Source organism: Temnothorax curvispinosus, unplaced genomic scaffold (assembly GCF_003070985.1).
Source record: "Temnothorax curvispinosus isolate PA1 unplaced genomic scaffold, ASM307098v1 QBEX01016800.1, whole genome shotgun sequence".
Classification (NCBI taxonomy): Eukaryota; Metazoa; Arthropoda; class Insecta; order Hymenoptera; family Formicidae; genus Temnothorax; species Temnothorax curvispinosus.
Genome location: NW_020226580.1, coordinates 684,853 through 703,769, shown reverse-complemented (window position 1 = coordinate 703,769; position 18,917 = coordinate 684,853). Strand labels below are relative to the sequence as shown.

General features: G+C 38.8%; 1 protein-coding gene across 4 annotated transcripts in view; it reads right to left on the bottom strand.

The window, feature by feature from the left end:
• LOC112467009 overlaps nucleotides 1-18,917 on the bottom strand; it is a 324,735-nt gene that overhangs the window by 242,394 nt on the left and 63,424 nt on the right. For all 4 annotated transcript variants that reach the window (XR_003042205.1, XM_025035429.1, XM_025035430.1 and 1 more), the window contains exon 3: nucleotides 26-167. Coding sequence is in view for 3 of the 4 variants with exons in the window: in XM_025035429.1 (XP_024891197.1) it covers nucleotides 26-167 (142 nt within the window). In the remaining variant the exon portion in view is untranslated. The remainder of the gene's footprint in view (nucleotides 1-25; nucleotides 168-18,917) is intronic.

Genomic DNA, 18,917 nt, shown 5'->3' with positions numbered 1-18,917 from the left:
AATCATTGCATTTATATTCACTCACCATCGATATTAGACGAGGATTGATCCACGCCTGCTGCATGTTATCGTCGAGGTACCGTTTCGCTATCCGGGCAATGTTCTCTTGCGGCTCTTTCTTCGACACGGCCGATACGGTGGGCGGGACGACAACGTTGGCATTATTCCTGAGACAGAAACGGATTAACATGAGCATCGATCAGGCCAGGATTCGTGAACACCTCGTAGAAAACGAGCGCAGCTATGATTATTACTGTGCTACATGATAATTGGGACGTTCGAAGCAGGGAAAGATATTTTCGGCCGAAGGCTCGAGTAGGCAGAACCCGAAGATCGAACAAAGAGTTACGTAACCTTAACTAAACATATGGTACATCTAAAGATAGAAATTATGGCGAGTCAAATCAGTAAGCGTCCAAGAATTAAGAAATAATAATTTTTTAAAAATATTATGTTATTCATAATATATAATAATATTTCTCCATTTTATATTATAATTCAGTATCACAAAGTATTCCGTGCAAATTGGTGAAATTACCACAATTTGTCGACTATATATGAATGTCACTTTAGAAAATAGGCGGTACCATGATCATAATCGTAGTTGGCATGTAGTTTGCTGGAACATTTCGGTGAACGATGTCAGGTCACTTGTGCACGCACGAAATTCTCGGCATGCGTAGAATAACTTCAAAGTCGAAGCACGTGTGCGTCTCTTCCCGAGAAGAGAACATTCGCGTATGACTGAAACGAGGTCTTCGATTTGCTTAAAGTACGTCAGAACGTGCCTGAATTTCATGTCATTGTAACCCGTACAACACATATTTTTCCGTGCATCTTCGACGCAATTCAATCACAGTAATAATGTCTGTTAATCTTTTGCGCTTTAAAATTTTGTGCTAGAATAGTTTGAAATAATTTATTATTTTAACATTATGAAACTCTGTTAAAATTTTATAAAAACTCCAAAAATATGTCTGCAAAATTAGAATTGGTCATTACATTAAGTACATGTAATACAAAATGCAAAAATAATCTTTTAAAATGCGAGAAATATTTTGTCTAGATGAAAACTTCACTTGTCAAAAATACCTACATGCATAAAATTATTGTAAATTATTCTGTCTAGTGTATACAGGATATGTGAATGCATAGGGAACTCCTTTATAAATACTTTAAATCTTAAGTTTTTTTTTTTTTTCATAATTCTTAAACAATCAACTCATTTGTTTTTCGGTAGGATAAAGGAGTCGTTTGATAGCAGGATAAATTAAATACAGATTGCACAATCGCGCGCGATCGACAGCACTAAAGTCTAGTGACGTGCTGCACGGCGTTAAACGCTATTATTTAGTTGGATGAGTTATTAATATGAACGACATTTGAGGGAGAATGGGGTCTAAACGCAGAATGGGTGATGCGGGTGTGTATGGGGCATTGTGGGGCAGGAGGCCACGAAATTAACGGTCTCCTGTGCCGTACGGCGATGTATCAAACCGAATCTATTGTGCAAGCGCCACACCATTGCCACCGTCACCGGCCATCACTGGCCGCCAGATTGCACGTTGCACGACGTAGGAAACAGCTCGGAATGAGGAGGAGAGGTCGATACGATACGTATCTCCCCGGCGCTACGAAGGATCATTATAACATTGCAGCCGCAACTGGTTATCGACGTCTTGATTGGATTAACGTAACGATGTCCGGCGTGCCCGAAAGAATACATTCTCACGACGTATTAACAGAAGACCATTAATTTTCTGTAGACCGTTACTTAAGTGAAATTACCGCTAATGAGAAGCAAATAAAATTATTGATAAAGTAGATAGATATCTATACGCATGCAAAGACTGCATCCAAAAATTATTTCTAATCGTACTTAATTAAACGGACAATTAAAAAATATGTGAATATTTCAATCACTTGATTTGTTATCAAATTTTCGATATAAGGACGAGAGTCTAAGTATAGTTTTTATATTTCAGAACACTTGTCCAGCGATAAAGTTTTGTAAAATACACAGAAAAAAGAAAGAATATAAAATTACTAATTCTTCACACTTGTACGAGTTAAGAAGATGTAGTCATAAGGGAATTTCCTTCTAATAATTTCTTACGACTGTAAGACGCTATTACTCATCATGCATGCATTCTAATGACGCGAAGCGCGCTTCGGCGTAGCCAGACAGTGACTGAATTCCCCATCGTGCGTTCACAATTATCCCATTAATCCCCAGATGGGTTACGCTGTGTGTAGACTTTTTAACTTCCTCGCGACGTCTTCGAGGCTTACGCGCATCCCGTATGCGGCATTGCTTCATGTAAAATTAATTATCCACCTATCCCGCGGCAGGTACCGAAATTTACGTCCGCTGTTCGTTTCTGTCAGAGCTGGGTCGAGGAAGAGTCTGACAGAACGTTCGATCCACGCCACATATCTAAACAATTTAATACTTGAACTTTTGTAACGCGATTCTCATAAAACAAATTAAATTTAAACTTTATGCTGTTTTGTATCTTTTAGTTAAAGCCTTGAAATACACTTTTGTAAAAAGATGACTTTTGTCAAAAAACAAGCATTATGCATACGTGCACAGAGAAGTTCTTGACGATCAAGATATCTATATTGAAGATATCGATCGTATCATATTATACACTTGCTTCCTTAAGTACAATAACAATTTAAAATAATAATTATCGTAATTACAGTAAATTGTTATTGTACTTAATGATCCCCCTATTTTTCCTCAGGATATCACGCTGCTCTCCGACCGCTCCTGTTTTCAGCAGATCCCGTAAAGCGTGGTCCCGTGCGCACAATGCACGCCTATGTCGCCTATGAATAATCGCGCGCCCGCGCGTGTGTGTATATATACAAACATTACGAAACACGCATTCGCATTCAATGGAGAGTTCCTCAGCTCCGAAGCGCGCGCTTAAGCGACGCGCGGTGTGACTGCGAAACGAGCGGGGCTGAGACGCGGATACGCCGTGGATATCCCATAAGTGAATTATGAGAGTTTATCGCGACTCCGTCGCCCCGTGCCTGCTGTCGTGGCGCAGCTGCCGGTTCAGGCCTCCCCAGCGAGTTAAATTATTGCCGGGATCCCCCGAAACCGTCTAAATTATTGGTCCCGGCTACGGATCAGCACCTCGAACACCTTAAAGACGCGAACTCCTCCGTCCGGAATACGTACAATCTCGAATGTCGAGCAATTTACCCGGTTACGTACGATTACCAGGCGGTTTCCTTTCGTGGAGCAAGTCTACCTTCTCAAAGCAAAAATATAGGCACAACATATTCTTGGTTTTTTTTCCAGCCAGTTTTCTCTTCTCCGGTAATGGTTAACAAAACTAAATTTGCAGATAAAAAGTGCGGACTAAAGATAAAATTTAACATTTTATTTCTTAGCAATGCGAAGCAATGCAACATCAAATGTCATTTTAACCTATTTAAAAAATTAAAATATGTTACTTTTGATAATTATTTCATTATTTTTAACTCTGTCTTTTATATCAAGAGAAAAAAACACAAATGGAGTTATAGAGAATAATTATATAGAATATTTATTATGCAGTCTTTATGCAAAACGGTACATTTAGTTTGTCAAAAGTCATAAAAGCATTATTGAATGCTTCAAATGGAATCTTCAAATAGAATGAATTCGAATAGAAGCAATTAACTGTCGTTAAATTTGGATTTTCGTCATGTGCATGATGTTTAAAATATAATTAATAATTTTCTAATCGTTTATAGATTGACTTTATATATTAACATCAATAATATTTTAATCGTGGGAATTTAAAGAGACGCTTACGATCGCTATCACAATGGCTATCGATCGATCGTTTCTTTTTCATTCATCCGCATCAACTCAACGACGCGAATATAAGTATCCGGGACGATCAGCGAAGGTGGAACATGGTACTTTCCCATTCTTCTCGTATAAGGCGCAACGAGGTAAGTGTGGGAGTTAATAACCCAGAGGATGAAAAAGTAGCCATCTGTACGAAGCAAGCGTGAGGCGCGAGTAAAGAAGGAGGAACAGTACAAAGAGGGATACGACGAGAGAAGATCGGACGACCATAGCAAGAAAGATAATCTTCAGGACTACGCATATACTTCCTTTTGCTCGTCTCCGCGAGTTTTACGGAACCTCCTCGGCGGGACGCGAGGAGAGGCGACCAACGGACAAAATCCAACGCCGAGCCGAGGCGAACCGCGCCGTTACGCTCGCTCTAAATCTCCGTAAATGCGTCGCGGTCGCCCGGCAGTCTCCCACCTCCTGTTTTCTGCAGGTGTATCCCCCTATACAAACCTCTCGAGACGGTTCTCACGAAAATCCGCGCCGGCCGCTCGCTGAATGAAAATTCACGGTAGACTTGAGAAACTTACTTCGTCTCGCGTCCGCGAGCAATGGAGCGGGCAATGGAAACGAAAATGTACGGCGCGTTGCGCTGTGTGCCAAAAGCAACGCCTGTCGCGTCGCCAAGACGAGAAACTGCGAATGTTTTTAATTTTAATATAAAAGAAAGCTCAACTTATAAGACGAATATTTATTCCATACATGAAGAGTTTCTTACCTTTCGACGTGTTAATTTAATAAAAATGTGTAAACTTGAACGATCTATGTATGCATTTTCGTTTTGTTTCGTTCAACCATCATCACTGCATTTACAACGTGTGCAGCATGAAAGATGAAAGCAACGGACACTCGAATGTTCGTCCAAACTATACAACTTATCCCGCCAAAACTCGCGGCAAAGTCAGAAGCCAATATGGAGGGATCCTTGTCACACACTTTATGAGTACCCGAACGATAAACTCGATAATTTAATGAGTTTTCTCGCTCAATACCTGTCCTTGCACTGTCGTTAAATCAGCAAATTGCTACTACGCAGCAGGTATTATCTCGCATATAGATCTTAGGCGATCGTTTCCTTTAAGAGACTGAGAATGTTTTCAAATGTTTTCATGATCTTTACTAGACATTAGCGTAATTTTCTGTGCCAAAGAAGAAGTACAATTCTGTCATTTTATTCAGATCTCGAAGAATAAAAAGATTAAACGAAAAAGATACGAAGTTATTATGCACAAGCATCGAGTATTAAAAGTAAGATAAATTAATAAATAAAGAATAAATAACTCTTTAACAATATTTTTATCGTCCCTTTCAAAAATATGCAGTTAGTAGCAGAATAATCGCCATAAATCACTGCACGAGTCACAACTCATGCCGCACTGATCGATTCATACAACCGTTTGACTTGAAAATTACATCAGAAATTTCACGCTTCGACTGTTACCTCGTGGTACGGTTGCAGACGCGAATAACAACGTTTCTCTCGGCCGCAACCCTGAAATAAAACTGGCAGCTACTAGGTGGTGAAGAAAAGGACGATACACACACCTAGGTAACATTCTTGCCGTTTTCACGAGCGATAAAGCGCCGGTCGCGCAGTAAAACGTAAATCCGGCTATTTAGTGGGAGTAAAATCGATCGACGGGGCCTCTCGGATCTTCCGCGGTCCATCTGCTTTAGATATCTTCTTAACCGGTCATTTCCCAGTAAAGCGCTATAGATTACCGATCGTTACCTGCATAATACGATCGGCGAACGATGATGCATCTCGGATCTTCGGAAGATCCGAGGAATCCGCAGTTCTGAAATCTGCTACGCGATCAACACTTTTTCTAGCAAATTTTTCTCTCGTAAAAGTCAAGGATATGCATGCCAATATTATAGCTTCTATTTTTCAACTCTTGTAAACACAATGCTTTAAAGTACATATGTTGTCATCACAACAAGATTTTTTTAAATAATTTGAACATTCCTATCATTTTTTTTTCTTTTAGATGCCAGGTTTATCACAAGTTTTTAATGTTTTGGTATTTCAATAAAACGCGCAGTTTTGTTCAATCTGCCGAAATAATGCCAACTAAAAAAAAACAAGTGCATTCTTGACATCGCGTGTACAATCGATATTCGTCGTTGCTGCAAACAGTTCTGATTATGCTGGGACACGCGTACGCGCGGCTTATATTCCGTGTTATGACGCTTGATTCGCATTTATAAGCAAAGATGCACTTTCGTCCGTAATATCTGGCGGATATGTAGTAGATACAAGGATCTTTGCATACAAAGACCTGGGCAAAGACCAACAAGACAATTTGCTAGTACTATCCTTATGTACCGTGTTTATAACCGATTCATGCGTATGCATATCAACGATCTATGGCAGGTCTTCACATCCCATGGTCTACTATTTACTCCGTTTATGACGAAAATTGCTCAAGTAAATTTCTAGCAAATCTCTTTGAAATACATAAATCACATCTTTGGAACATATTTAATTTCTAGACGGTTATTTTGGTTATTTACGCATAATTATCGCACTGTAAAAGTTGTATCAATATTTTATTTTTAAAAATATCAACGTTATATCTCCATAACAGTGTCATTACTTCATTTTACAATCAGATTAGAAAATAATCTTCAATTTAAATTTAAATCCTTCAAATTCGAATCTTTTATTTATTATTAAATTTTTTTATGTTTAACACAGAATAAAAATAGTATATTGGAAACGCAATTCTTATGCAAAGAATAATTCGTCAAGTTCATATTTAAAGTCGAAGTTTGTTCCACGACACGAAAGTTATTTTCATCCAGAAGGTGCAAAAAGATGTTGCAATATTCATCGGGGATGCATCGATGTATACGATAACGACACTTCATAATCCAGGGAATAGTTTTGAATAAATAAGCGATCGGCGAAAACGAGAAAGAAATGAAGATAAATGAATAACGAGACTCGCATTCCAATGATCTCTTTGATATTAACCGACGGCGATTAGCATTTGCACGAAGAAATCCGCCATAATATATATCGGCAGAGAGGAATAACGATGTATTTTTCGAGAAAATAACGATGTTCCACGTCTACTTCGGCGCGACGATACCATTCAGTACCTTCGAACCTAAGTGCGATAACACTCCAGGTGATAAACTAACAGCGTAGTCTCTAGTAGTCTGGGAAGTTATCGCACTTTAGATGCATACTGGTCTATCCTTTTAATATCTCATTCCCTTCTTATCTGTTTAAAATAATTATTTTTCAAAAAAATTCTCATAACATGCAACATTTTCGAAAATAATTATTACAGATTGATGTTCGTTCCGATTCTTCTGTCTAATTTCAGGAATTTCTGGTAAATCAACATGCATGAAAGATTGCATTGGTAAATCAAATAAGAATGATCAGATTTATATATTCCCATAAACCCGTTCCTTCCAATTCTCTATATATCACTGTGCTTATGTAAAGTCACGTCTATTCTATTCAATGCAAATACGTTCAGCGATTCGGTACGATCTCAATAAGGGACCTCGCTGTTGCTCGCGCGACGCGAAATCAGAATTTCCCGGAAAGAGCGGTTATCGAAATTGAGATCGTTTATGGCGCGTACTTTCTAAACGTCGAACAATCGTTGGCATTGAGCATAGGTAAGATTCCGGAACGAAATCGTTAAACGATCCCATCTTAGCGATCGCGGAGTGCGTGGTCGTCGGTACCTTTGAGAGATAACACAGGTCGTAAATCCGTTAAGACCCGCGATATCGATCTGCCATTGGATGTACTGCGCTCCCATAACGCGATAAAATCGAGTTCCGGATCTCTTTCTCTATCCTCTTCCATCTTCGTATTGATCGGTACTTATCAATAGTGCATGCATGATGTAAACTGTAAACCCAAAACGATAACGATCCGAATATGATATTACTTTATTCCTAACTATATTCGACGATTTAGTAATAAACAAAATAAAAGCATAATTTTATGTCAATTTTAAATATAGAATACCGTAATATTATTTCGCTCAGGTATGCTTCCATTTATACAATGCTTCTAAATACGAAGCTGATTGCGAAAACAATTCTCGAATGCATTCTCGATTAACTATACTTTTCAGAAGAGTAGCCTATTTCTATCAGAATGCTCATTCAATATTCATACGGTTTCGTATATTAAAATAACTAGTATTTTAAGTTACGACAAACTCAGAACCAGATAATCATATTTAGCGCTAACGGTATGACGAGAATACAACCACCGAAAATTTGATACACCTTGCTACATGTGCATATGTTAACCCCCCCGTGGGAAATTCAGAAACAGTTCAGCGAATTTTGCTTATGCAAAATTTGCTGCGCTCGAATCAACAGCGTTGCACGATTACATTCTTGAAGATAGCTCCGTGAGAATGAGGTAAAAGGTGTCAAGTAAAGAGCCCGACGCACACCAAACCAAGCAAAGGGTGAGCCGAAGGTAAGCGCGTCGAAAGATAAATAGGCTATCAGATGGTATCGGCTTGGCAGCAACCCCCGGGGATTTTCCTTCTTCCTTTTCCTCGTCATCTGGCTGTCTCGCCCTCTCCGTCTTATTTTTCTTCTTTCGCTCCGCGTCGCGTATGCCTGCGCCGAACGAGTATCTGTAATATTCGGGTACCATATTCCGCCTCTTACGAGTAGGCATTCGAGGCAACCTAGCCGCCGGTAGCAAGTCGCGTATCGACGATAACGATAATCGGCAAGAATGCACCGTGTTCTTTGCCCGCGCCATTTCCCTTTATCTTTGTTGGGAGCCACCTTCCATGCTTGCTTCGCCGTGTAGCTTCGCAACTACCTGCAGCCCCGAGGACACGTCGGCGTCGGTCTCTTCACACGATATCACGGCTGAGTTCTCGAAAGAGGTACTAAGAGGCCTCGAAGAGCCTTCTCTGTTTTCCAGCTCTCCTTCCAACTGCATTTGATGTCTCTGATGTGTCCTGAAATAGTCGCTTATCGGAGAATGATAAACGTTTAGGGGTAGCGAGAGACATCCGTGAGGTGAGTCGCAAGGAGCTATACACTAGGAAATCGCGTTCCCTAATGGACCGTCTTTTGTCTGCCACATTACTTTAAGAGAAACATAAAATCCTACGTTATAACTTTGAAGGGAAACAGGAGAAACAAGGAAAATGACAACCGTCATCAAGCGTAAATTATATCCCGCAAAGTGTTCAAGTCGCGATCCGACGACTGCGTCACTGCAAAAAGTATGATTAACCTCGGAATATAATGCGCAGTGATTAGATTCTGTGTATAAGAAGAGAAAAGCTGATGATGATTGTGATTTCCGTCCCTGCGCTTCTGGTTGCAAAGAAAGTAATAGATATATGGCGTAACTACCGCGCTGCCGAAACCCTTTTCACGAACGAGACGGAACACGAACACGGGAAGAAAAGAAAAGAAACGATATCCCAGCACCGAAACGTTCACCTTCTTCTATTCCACGCATCGTTAGGACTTACGTAACCGTGGCTATGGGACCTCGCGAGATTTAGCGGCCACCGCCGTTGATTTGTGACCCATTGTTCTCCGGCGGAGCCGGCGGAGCAAGGGCCCGACGGGGAGGGAGGAAGACCAACTAAAAACTGGACTATCAAAGTAATGGCCATCGATTTGCTGCCACGGAAACTACGGAGCGCACCCGGCAACTGCAAACCGCAACCGCACGTTCTCGCTTCTGTATTCCATCTTATATATTATACCTTCGACGCCGCATAAATTCGGATCGAGCGAAGGAATAGGTTCTCGTTAGAAGGATATCTTTAATTCCGATGTATCGTACACACGAAATATTATAGAAAAAAAACGTTATTTTTTCTTAATACAAAACTCATATAAATGACAATAACCTTTGAGAATCTTTTCGTTCTATCTGATTATAATTGTAAATCAATAATTATATTTTACCAATGTCAAATTTTCTTTAATCTAAAAGAAAACCGCAAGCATCTCGTATAATAGATTTTTTTCAAAATTCTTATAATGTTATATATAAAATATTATTTAGATTGAAACAAAGACAAAGTAATCTTTACAAAATCTCCAATATCTTATTATCTAAATTTATCAAATTTAATAGAATGCGCGTTAAAACTTTCGTTGTGCATCCGTAAAAAGCAAGATGCCTCGTATTCGACACTGAATGTCCGTTTAATCTTCCCTCTCCACTCGATAAGTTTTGAATGGGAAATCGAAGGGCCCCGTGTTCGATTCGAACGATCCAAGAAAGGGAACAAACGTAATAAACCGGTGAAGTCAATTCTTGCGAAGTCAGGCTGACACAATGGAAGGACGGTCGCGGAACAAGCAAGCTCGCTTCCTCCACCTTTCTCCCGAGAGAAACCTGCTTTATTTATTCCATTATCCCGAAGACAGGTAACAGTCTCCCGCTGTCTGGCAGCACGCTTCTCATCATCATCATGCATCGACATACTTTGCAGTCAACGTTAATGCAATCGACAAGAAGACGTCTAAACGATGAAAATGAATCGCAATTTTTTTTAATGCGTCGTAGAGCCTTCAAACAGTTTTGTGATTTTATTTATATCTCAGAACTTTCTGATTATCTCAATAAACACTTTTTTTTTAAATATATTAATATATTAAATTTGTTATAATGTAATTTGCAAATCAAAATTGCTCTGCTTTGCTCATTAGCGATTATAATGAGGTTTTATTTCTTAAAATTATATCGAATATCTTGAGAGAAAAGAAAGAGAATGTCTTTAAATTAATCAGTTCTTAAAATAATTAGTTTTATAATTATCGTAAAGGGATTCTTGGAGTTTCAAGTTACGGTTCCTGTTTTGTATTATGCTCTTGGCTACGCTCGTCATCATAGACGGTCGATCGATTCTTCCCTTGGCTTTCTATAGGAAGGTCGTCAATCTTTGACATTATATCCCAACGAGCTCACAACACGCTATGGAGCTGGTATTAATTAAAGCACGGTCGTTAATTGACGGACAAATCCGAGCAGGCTGCGGATAAATACAGACACCTCGATCGAGACGTGAATGGCATTGTCAGCGGCTCGAAGAACTGCTTCCCGGGGAGAGATAATCAATTCCCTTAGCTGCACCGCCGACGCTATGTATACGGTAGGATCGACGTAGAAAGGATAATTAAGCGAGTACGTCAGAGGTACAATACTCATTTCGTTGACATTAATTAAATGTAGTTGCGTCACATTATCATAGTAACATTAATAGAGCTCTTCATAGTTTCGATTTTTAAGCACAGTTTACATGAGGCAAGATGTTATCTATTAATTAAAGTTTAGTGAAAGAAAGTATTTTGAAAGAAGGGATTCTTATTTTATAAGTCACTAAAGAGCTAAAAGCTCTTTATATTATTGCAAACAAACTGTTGCATCTTACTTTTTAAATATTTCAAATAAATTTTACTTTCATGAAATATGAAGTTTAATTATAACTAATGTAAGATAAATAGGTAACAATAAGTTCTTAAAATCTCATTATCAATTAAATTCTTGTTACAGAAGAAACTGCCCGCAAAGGAACAAATGTACAAAACTTGAGACACAATACACATCACGTAATTTTTATATTATTTTAACCGTTCTATTTGGGGTCAGATTTCACGTTATAAAGGTGTATTATGGTGCATCGTGATATTTCAGGTTCCGTCACGTGCGCGCAAACTCATCCGCATTCCTTCGACGCGATTCTGCATTCCGGCACATACGTATCGGGATTTTCGTTCATATACATCCTGTAAAAGTGAGCTTCCATCCCTTGCCTATGCGATTCCGGAGATTTTATCCCCCTGGCAGCCAACCAGAAGAAGAGCCATCCCTCGGCACGATATTATGATAATACACTTATATTCATATGCAATAGGGTCCTCGACTTAGGAAGGCACGGAGGGCAACACGAAAGTCGTCCTCCTCGGGGTCTACAAGCCGTAATGTAATTCGATCGACACTTTAGCCCCGAGATGATGGAACGTCGGATAGAAATTGACGGCGAGCGGTAGGATGACGTGGCTGAAGAAGGGAAGATGGGTCCCGGGATGGCAGGTAAACTCTGGCTCCCGCGCTTATTCGAGTGCCGAGGTTCCCGGACTAATTGCCCGTTAATTTGGTTAATTGTGGAGGCACGAGTATCGACTTGTTCCGACGACGATGGATCCCGCCGCGTTAATGAAGGGCAAAGCTCAAGGGATGAGCGAGAATTAGGAAACGCCACTTTTTTAATGAGGTGAAAGGAAAAAGCAATTATAGCGGCCGCTATCAATTGCAGCGTGTTATATGAATCGCGATTATCTTTATTAATATATTTTACATAATGCGCTATCAAAGATTGTTTAAGGAAAAATATAAACTAATATTATGTCACAGTTAAAAAATATTTAAAAAAAACACTTTTTGAAATTTCATAGTGTTATTTTATAAATAATAAAAATAATAATAAACAATTTAAAAAAAATTTCTAGCATTTAAAATGCTAAAAAACATCACTATCATAATAAATATGTGCGGAAGTAAAGAGTTGACTTCAGATGGCTAACCCCGATTGCTAGAGAGACTTTTTCGACAAACTAAGGAGAGTGTGACCAATATACCTAACTATTATGGCGCAGTAACATGCGATTACTCGGCGTGAAAAGTTTGCACTGCCTTCCCGACCAGATCTGGGGATCTCTTGGTCTCGGAAAATGGTTTCCTCCCAAAAACGGCCAGACCACTGAAGACGTTAACATTCTATTCAAAGAAACGATTTTCCTCGTCATTTTCCGGTCTTTCCTCTGAGATTCTTGTTCGCGGATTACAGAAATGAGCCTGACAAAGGGAACGAAAGGAACTTCTTAGCAACGAAGATCCTAAGATTGATTATCGGTATCTCTCCGCGTTTATCACGGCACGCTTGCTACTGAGTATACATTTATAAGGTGTCACTGAGGAAATGTTCTTATTGCAAACGTCTGAAAATTTTTACGTCGGTAATTCGAGGAATAAGAGTGCAGTGTCTGATTGTAACGGTTCTTTTGGATTAAAAAAATATTATTACTCTTTCCTTTCGATCTTCTCTCTACCCATTATATAAATGCCCGAATGGATTGCATCAAAAAATTGATTTAATTGAGAAACATTTTCTAAAATGTAAATTATAATAAATTTATCTTCTGTTTCGAATATCCTCTTATAACTTGATACGTTCTCGTTTTTCAGAATATAAAAGAATAACATATTCAAACCTGATAATAATAATGGGCATGACACTTAACATATATTCGTTTTAAATTTTAATCTGTGATTGTTCATAATGATATGGAATTCTCGGTATACCTTCCAGCTTCCCGCTTAATCCTGTATCTACGCCGAGAATTTCAGGGGATTTAGCGTGTATTAAATTTCAATACGAAAATTTCGATATGACGTGGTATGAGCACGCAATGCAGCGCTGGAATTTGTATTTTTTGTTACAGAACTATTCACGTATGCATACCTCATAGTTATATGTATGTATGGATGTCTCTGTATATATTTCGTACGATTTCAATATGTAATGCAATCCGGAATTAGGTAATGTTTGTGTTAATATTTATGAATAACATTTTATTCGCTACCGTTTTATAATGAATAAAAAAGCTTAAGTTGTTTCGAATCGTTTGTAAAATCTCCGGGTGTTTTCTCCAGATAAATAAAATCTAAAATAATCCGACGACAAATCTACGACGATTTATAAAATTGGTCGTAACATTATATTGTAATGTTCACTTTTCACGACGACGATATTGAATAGTCTCAGCAGATTGCGTAAAAGAGATTGCAAAATCCGTAACGTTCAAAAATGTTTTTACGACGGTCGTTACGCGCGCATTCAGTGTAGCCTGAATCCTGGAAGGAAGGTATAAATGTCCGTAAGTACGACCTGCATAGGCGTCTACGTAAGTATTTAGTGTTGCTTCCCTATCGCGTAACGCACACGAGTGCATACCCGTATATAATCTCCTGATACTCCGCGGATCCTATAAGTGCGTTGTCTTGTCGTCCAATGGCGTCTTAGGCACGACATTTCATTACCGCATTTCGAATGAATTCACCCTCTCTCGTCGCGGTCTCCCATAAAACAGTAGACAGCCATATAAGCAGTTCGCGTCATAAAATATAAGAAAGGCCAAAGCAATTCGCTAACTTTTTATAGTATGTATTTTTGCACGTCGACATAAATCTGCGATGCCTTAATTATATCACATTTGTGAGGTATTCATATAGTCATTTTCTTAAATATCTTCTTAAAAGAGTCGCAATTATATGTACCATATCAAAACATTCATTTTAAAATAAATGTTACGAAAATTAAATAACCAAGTTTATTTGATTTAAATATAAAAAAAATAATTTAAAATCCTGCAACGGATCTCTAAATATAGTTTTTATCTTTATAATACATTTTTATTTATGAATAACATTCAGTGATAGCTTTTAGGAAATATCTTGGTACGTTTAACAGATAGATGTAAAAATTGTAATAGGTATATGAGGAGGTACTCCAAAGTTTCTAAAATTTGAACATGCAAACTGAAACTCGTTCAGAGTTTTGCTGTTAAATATTGCGAATTTACAGTATTGTGAAACAGTCTACCACGTGGCATTGTGCTGAGAGCATCGTGTCAGTTCAGGAGCTTTTTTTGTAGTGGATGCAATAAAATTGTGTTTGGCAATTTTTTTATAAGGTAAAAATGACTGATAAATTCTGTGTGTAAAATTTTGTTTTCTTCTCGGTAAACCTGCAGCTGTGATATCTGTGATCACAATGCTCAAGAAAGCTGATTGTGAGCGTCATAATGGTTAAAGATAATGTCATTAAAAAGTACGAAAATAATACATACAAAATAAAAAAATTAAAACAAAAAAATAAATAATAATTTTAACAGTCGATAATCCGACTATACATTTTCTCTGTTCAAAATTTTAAATAAAAATTTACAGATTTAATTCTCAAAGAAAAGTTATACTTTGCACATTTAGTGCTTTTTTCTTTCCCCCCACCCCCCTCTATCTCTCTCAAAATAATTTTCTAAATTATAAAGTTGTCACATTCAGCACAATCTCGCATTTTTGCGCTTAAAATAAAGGGTGTACGTTCGCGCTGTCGAAATAAAAAAAAAAAGAACTGTAAAAATGTCTAGAAAGTATAGCTGAAGTGAACAAAATTCATGTCACAATTTACTAGCAACGTCTGTTTAACATTACGTTGCGTTTGCGTTTCACCACACCGTACGATCCTGCTTCATCCTTTACTCCTCTCTAACCCTGATCCTCCCACTTGTTGGTATTTCAGGATTGTTGGTGGAAAGTTACGAAACCGCTTTCGCGGTGCCATTCAAGCGTAATTAATGCCAATGTATCCATTTTGCGCTTTTGACGGCGGGTTGCATGCCAGGATGCGAGTATGCTTTATGAGGGAGTTTATGAAAATGTTCGCCGCAGGGGGGAGGAAAAGGAAGAAGCGAAGATCCCTAGAGATGCCCTCGCATCTTCGTATCCTTCTCCCCCTCTCTCTATCTCGCACAGGTGACGCTCCCCCAGGAACAACCCCGTTGCTTACGTGTGTGCGTTTATGTCGCCGCCAGATATTACCGTATAATTTTGGGATATTTCACTGGCACGTAAAGCAAGCCTCGGACGTGCGCGAATAGCTTCACGGACGATCGTTATTCGCTCGCGGGAGAGAACAAAAGGAAACGAACGGGAGGCAGAGTCCTCGGAGGGTTTCTGCTTTGCATGGTGCGACGATATAGCGCGTGTGAAGGGTACACTTGAGAGTCGAGCGCGCGGGTCGTCATGAATAATTGAGATTCTTGTACAGGGCATCGTTTCGCGTCAAGCCTCACAGAGATGTGCTGCTTGACGAAATCTATCCACGTGCCGTATCGATCTTTTTTTTTTATCGGACACATGAAAGTTTCATCGATAGAATGTCATCGTGTACACGTAAAATAGAACTAGTATCACCGTGAAGGTAATAGGGATCCTAACTGTGCTCCTTTAGGTCTTCTGTGTCTTAGGTAATACATATTATGATGCATTTAGAAAATTATGTATTTCTCTATAATGATTATTCCTAATTTTTCTGAACTTCAGCACAACCTTTATCATCAATTTAATTTTTTGAAAAAATTGCCTTTTGAATCAATGTGTAATATTAAATGTATTAAAGATTAAATATCTTTATATTTTAATAGGTCCTTCGAGAATATTTTATCGGTATCCATCACGTCGCCTTTTAAAAAGATTCCCGTCACTCACGTACCGTCTTCTCTCGAGGACGCAACGAACGCGGCGAAACGTGCGCGAGCACAGAATCAAGAGTCTAGTGGCAACGTCCATCTCAAATAGTAAGATACACGGATACGGACATAAAGAACAACAGCGTACACGCGCATCAGCCGTACGATGACAAATCGCGCATCAGCGTAGCGCGAGCCGCTTATCCATCAACATCAGGCCGGGACACGCGTCCTCCGGCCCATGGGCATTCCACATAGTGGACCGCATTACATTCCCGCCGCCGATGTAGCCCGGCGCCTCCAGAGACCCCGTGGGTCTATGATCCAGCGACACCAGCCAAATCGCCGCCGTGAGTGGCGATTGTGAGCGTCGAAGGAGATTTATCATCGATTTGTTATCGCGCCGACTTGCCGCGATCCTGCTCCTCCGCGACAGAATGGAGCTACTTTACTCGTCGCTTTTCTGCCTGCTCATTGATATGCCTTTATCGCACGTGTATCTCTCAGCCGGATTTTTGAATCGATTTTATATAATACTTCGAAAGATGGACTCGAGCATAATCGGTACATCGGTGTATCGATATTATCGAAAGCTGACGGAGATATATTAGATCTGTTCATGACTACTTCGAAAAGTAGTAGCGGTGGTTGCATATAAATTAAGTCGATATATTGATTAATGAAAGTATGTCGATAAGCAATTATGTATCGCCAGTAACGGTAACACGGTGTATATGAGTTATAACTATGTCTCTCGTTATTAATAATCCGGGATCCAGTTTCAATAATGAAACAACTAACATCTGTTCCTTCATTACATGCACCGAACGGGAGAAAAGAACATTTATAAACATTGCAACGAGAATCTCATGATGAAAATTACAAAGACATTGCGATTCACGAGAAATTCTAAACATTGCGAGAAGGAAACTCAACCCATTCCCTCGAATCTCCATAAAATATAGTACATACGAACAATGCGCCATTGCGTATCGATGTTGTTTCGAAATGACACATTGTTGTTCGTCGTAGCTGTCGATGACAATAAAATAACGAATAAACGTGCGCTTGTCAAACGCAAAACACGTATTTATAGTTTGTATCGAAATCGTTGTCGAAAGAGGATGTAAATCTCGAATCATGAAGATATATTGCATATAGATATATGCATAAAAAATCTCTAGATTTTTATACATTTTTAAGTTGTACGCAGTATATTTTTATTTTATTTTTATTTTTATTAAGAAAAATTAACAAGAAAGTAATAAAAAATTTCATAGATAAAAAGAAGCACAGGCAATAAATGGCAATTGTTACGCGAGCAACAATATATGGATTGTGAGAGGTAACCGGTGCAAGAGAGCGTTTAGTGTCTTACTCCCTGGTCGTGCTACACGGAAACGGCCAGAAGAGTATCAGAGAGATATCACTATTGTGCGTATCTCATATGGGTATCTCTCCTGTAACGACTCGGCGCGAATGTACAACCGGCAGGTCGATATGTTGGTTATACCACCGCACTCTGAATTTGCCAGACTCGCGCGCGTTGTCTCGTTAAGTACATGGAGGCGCATTCCGCGAGCTGATATTGACGCACCGGCATATAATTTCCGTAGCTCCACTATTTGCACCGCAGCGCGCCGTTCAAGGATTAATTAATTATACCGTCGTTAAAACGCATTTACCAACGCCTAAGATATAGCGCCACCGATAACAGAGTCAGCTTATTCGAAAGCGAATGCGCCGGAAGTGATAACGACGCGTATGTGTGGGGTTCGATTTCTTCTTAAGGTCAGTTGTATATAACTAACGATTGCAAAAAATAAACGAGAAGCAATTACAACGGAATGAACACAATAAATTTAAATATTTTATGTAGATATCAGCTAATGGAAAGAAAGATACACAAGGAAAAATAAATTCAAAAAAAAGTAGCTGTGTGTATGTATATGCGTGTGATGGACTATGTTTGTATAAATAAAATGCATGTTTTATTGGTAGAAACATATATCGATCGTTTTGTTTGTTTAATAAAATTAATTATGTTCTGTTGAATTTTAATCTTGTTTTTCTTGTTTAATCAGGGTATACCTACAAAGGTGACAGCCCTTAACGTTGATGTAAATATCATCGGCCCAGCATTTGCGCGCGACTGTATCATCATGTAATATTTTAATTACGAATATATTTTAAAGAAAATACAAATACGCCGTATCGCTTGCAATTAATAAGCCGAATAAACGTAAACGAAACGTGCGCGCGCGCGCGTGCGCATTCCGAGCTTGTGAGCGAAAATGATACAACAGATTCACAATTGAGATTTGCTATTGTGCTCTGTTATTACGTCCGTGATTTACAGAAAAGCGGTCTCACGCAAATTTTATGATACGGTAAGCCGTACAGTGTGCGTATATGTCATAATAGCCAGCTTATATTTACGTGCGCAATGAATAATAAAATGTTTAGGCTCACACCGTAGAAACGCGAATATTGACCGTATCGTGGAAAGAGAGAAAAGGAGAAAGAGAGTGAGAGATGAATCAGCTGAAAAATAAAATTAAAACACTAAACACTGTCCGTTACAGATTTTTCCTATAACAATCCCTGTCACCTGTGTGTTATAGTCTCGCGCGTTTCAATGGTCATTGTTTCACGAACGATAAAATGAAAAGCCATATATTATTCACCGTTTAATTATTTACATGCATTATTTAATAGTTCCATAATAACTCATCGAAGCAGATTTATTTTTTTATTTTATAATGAA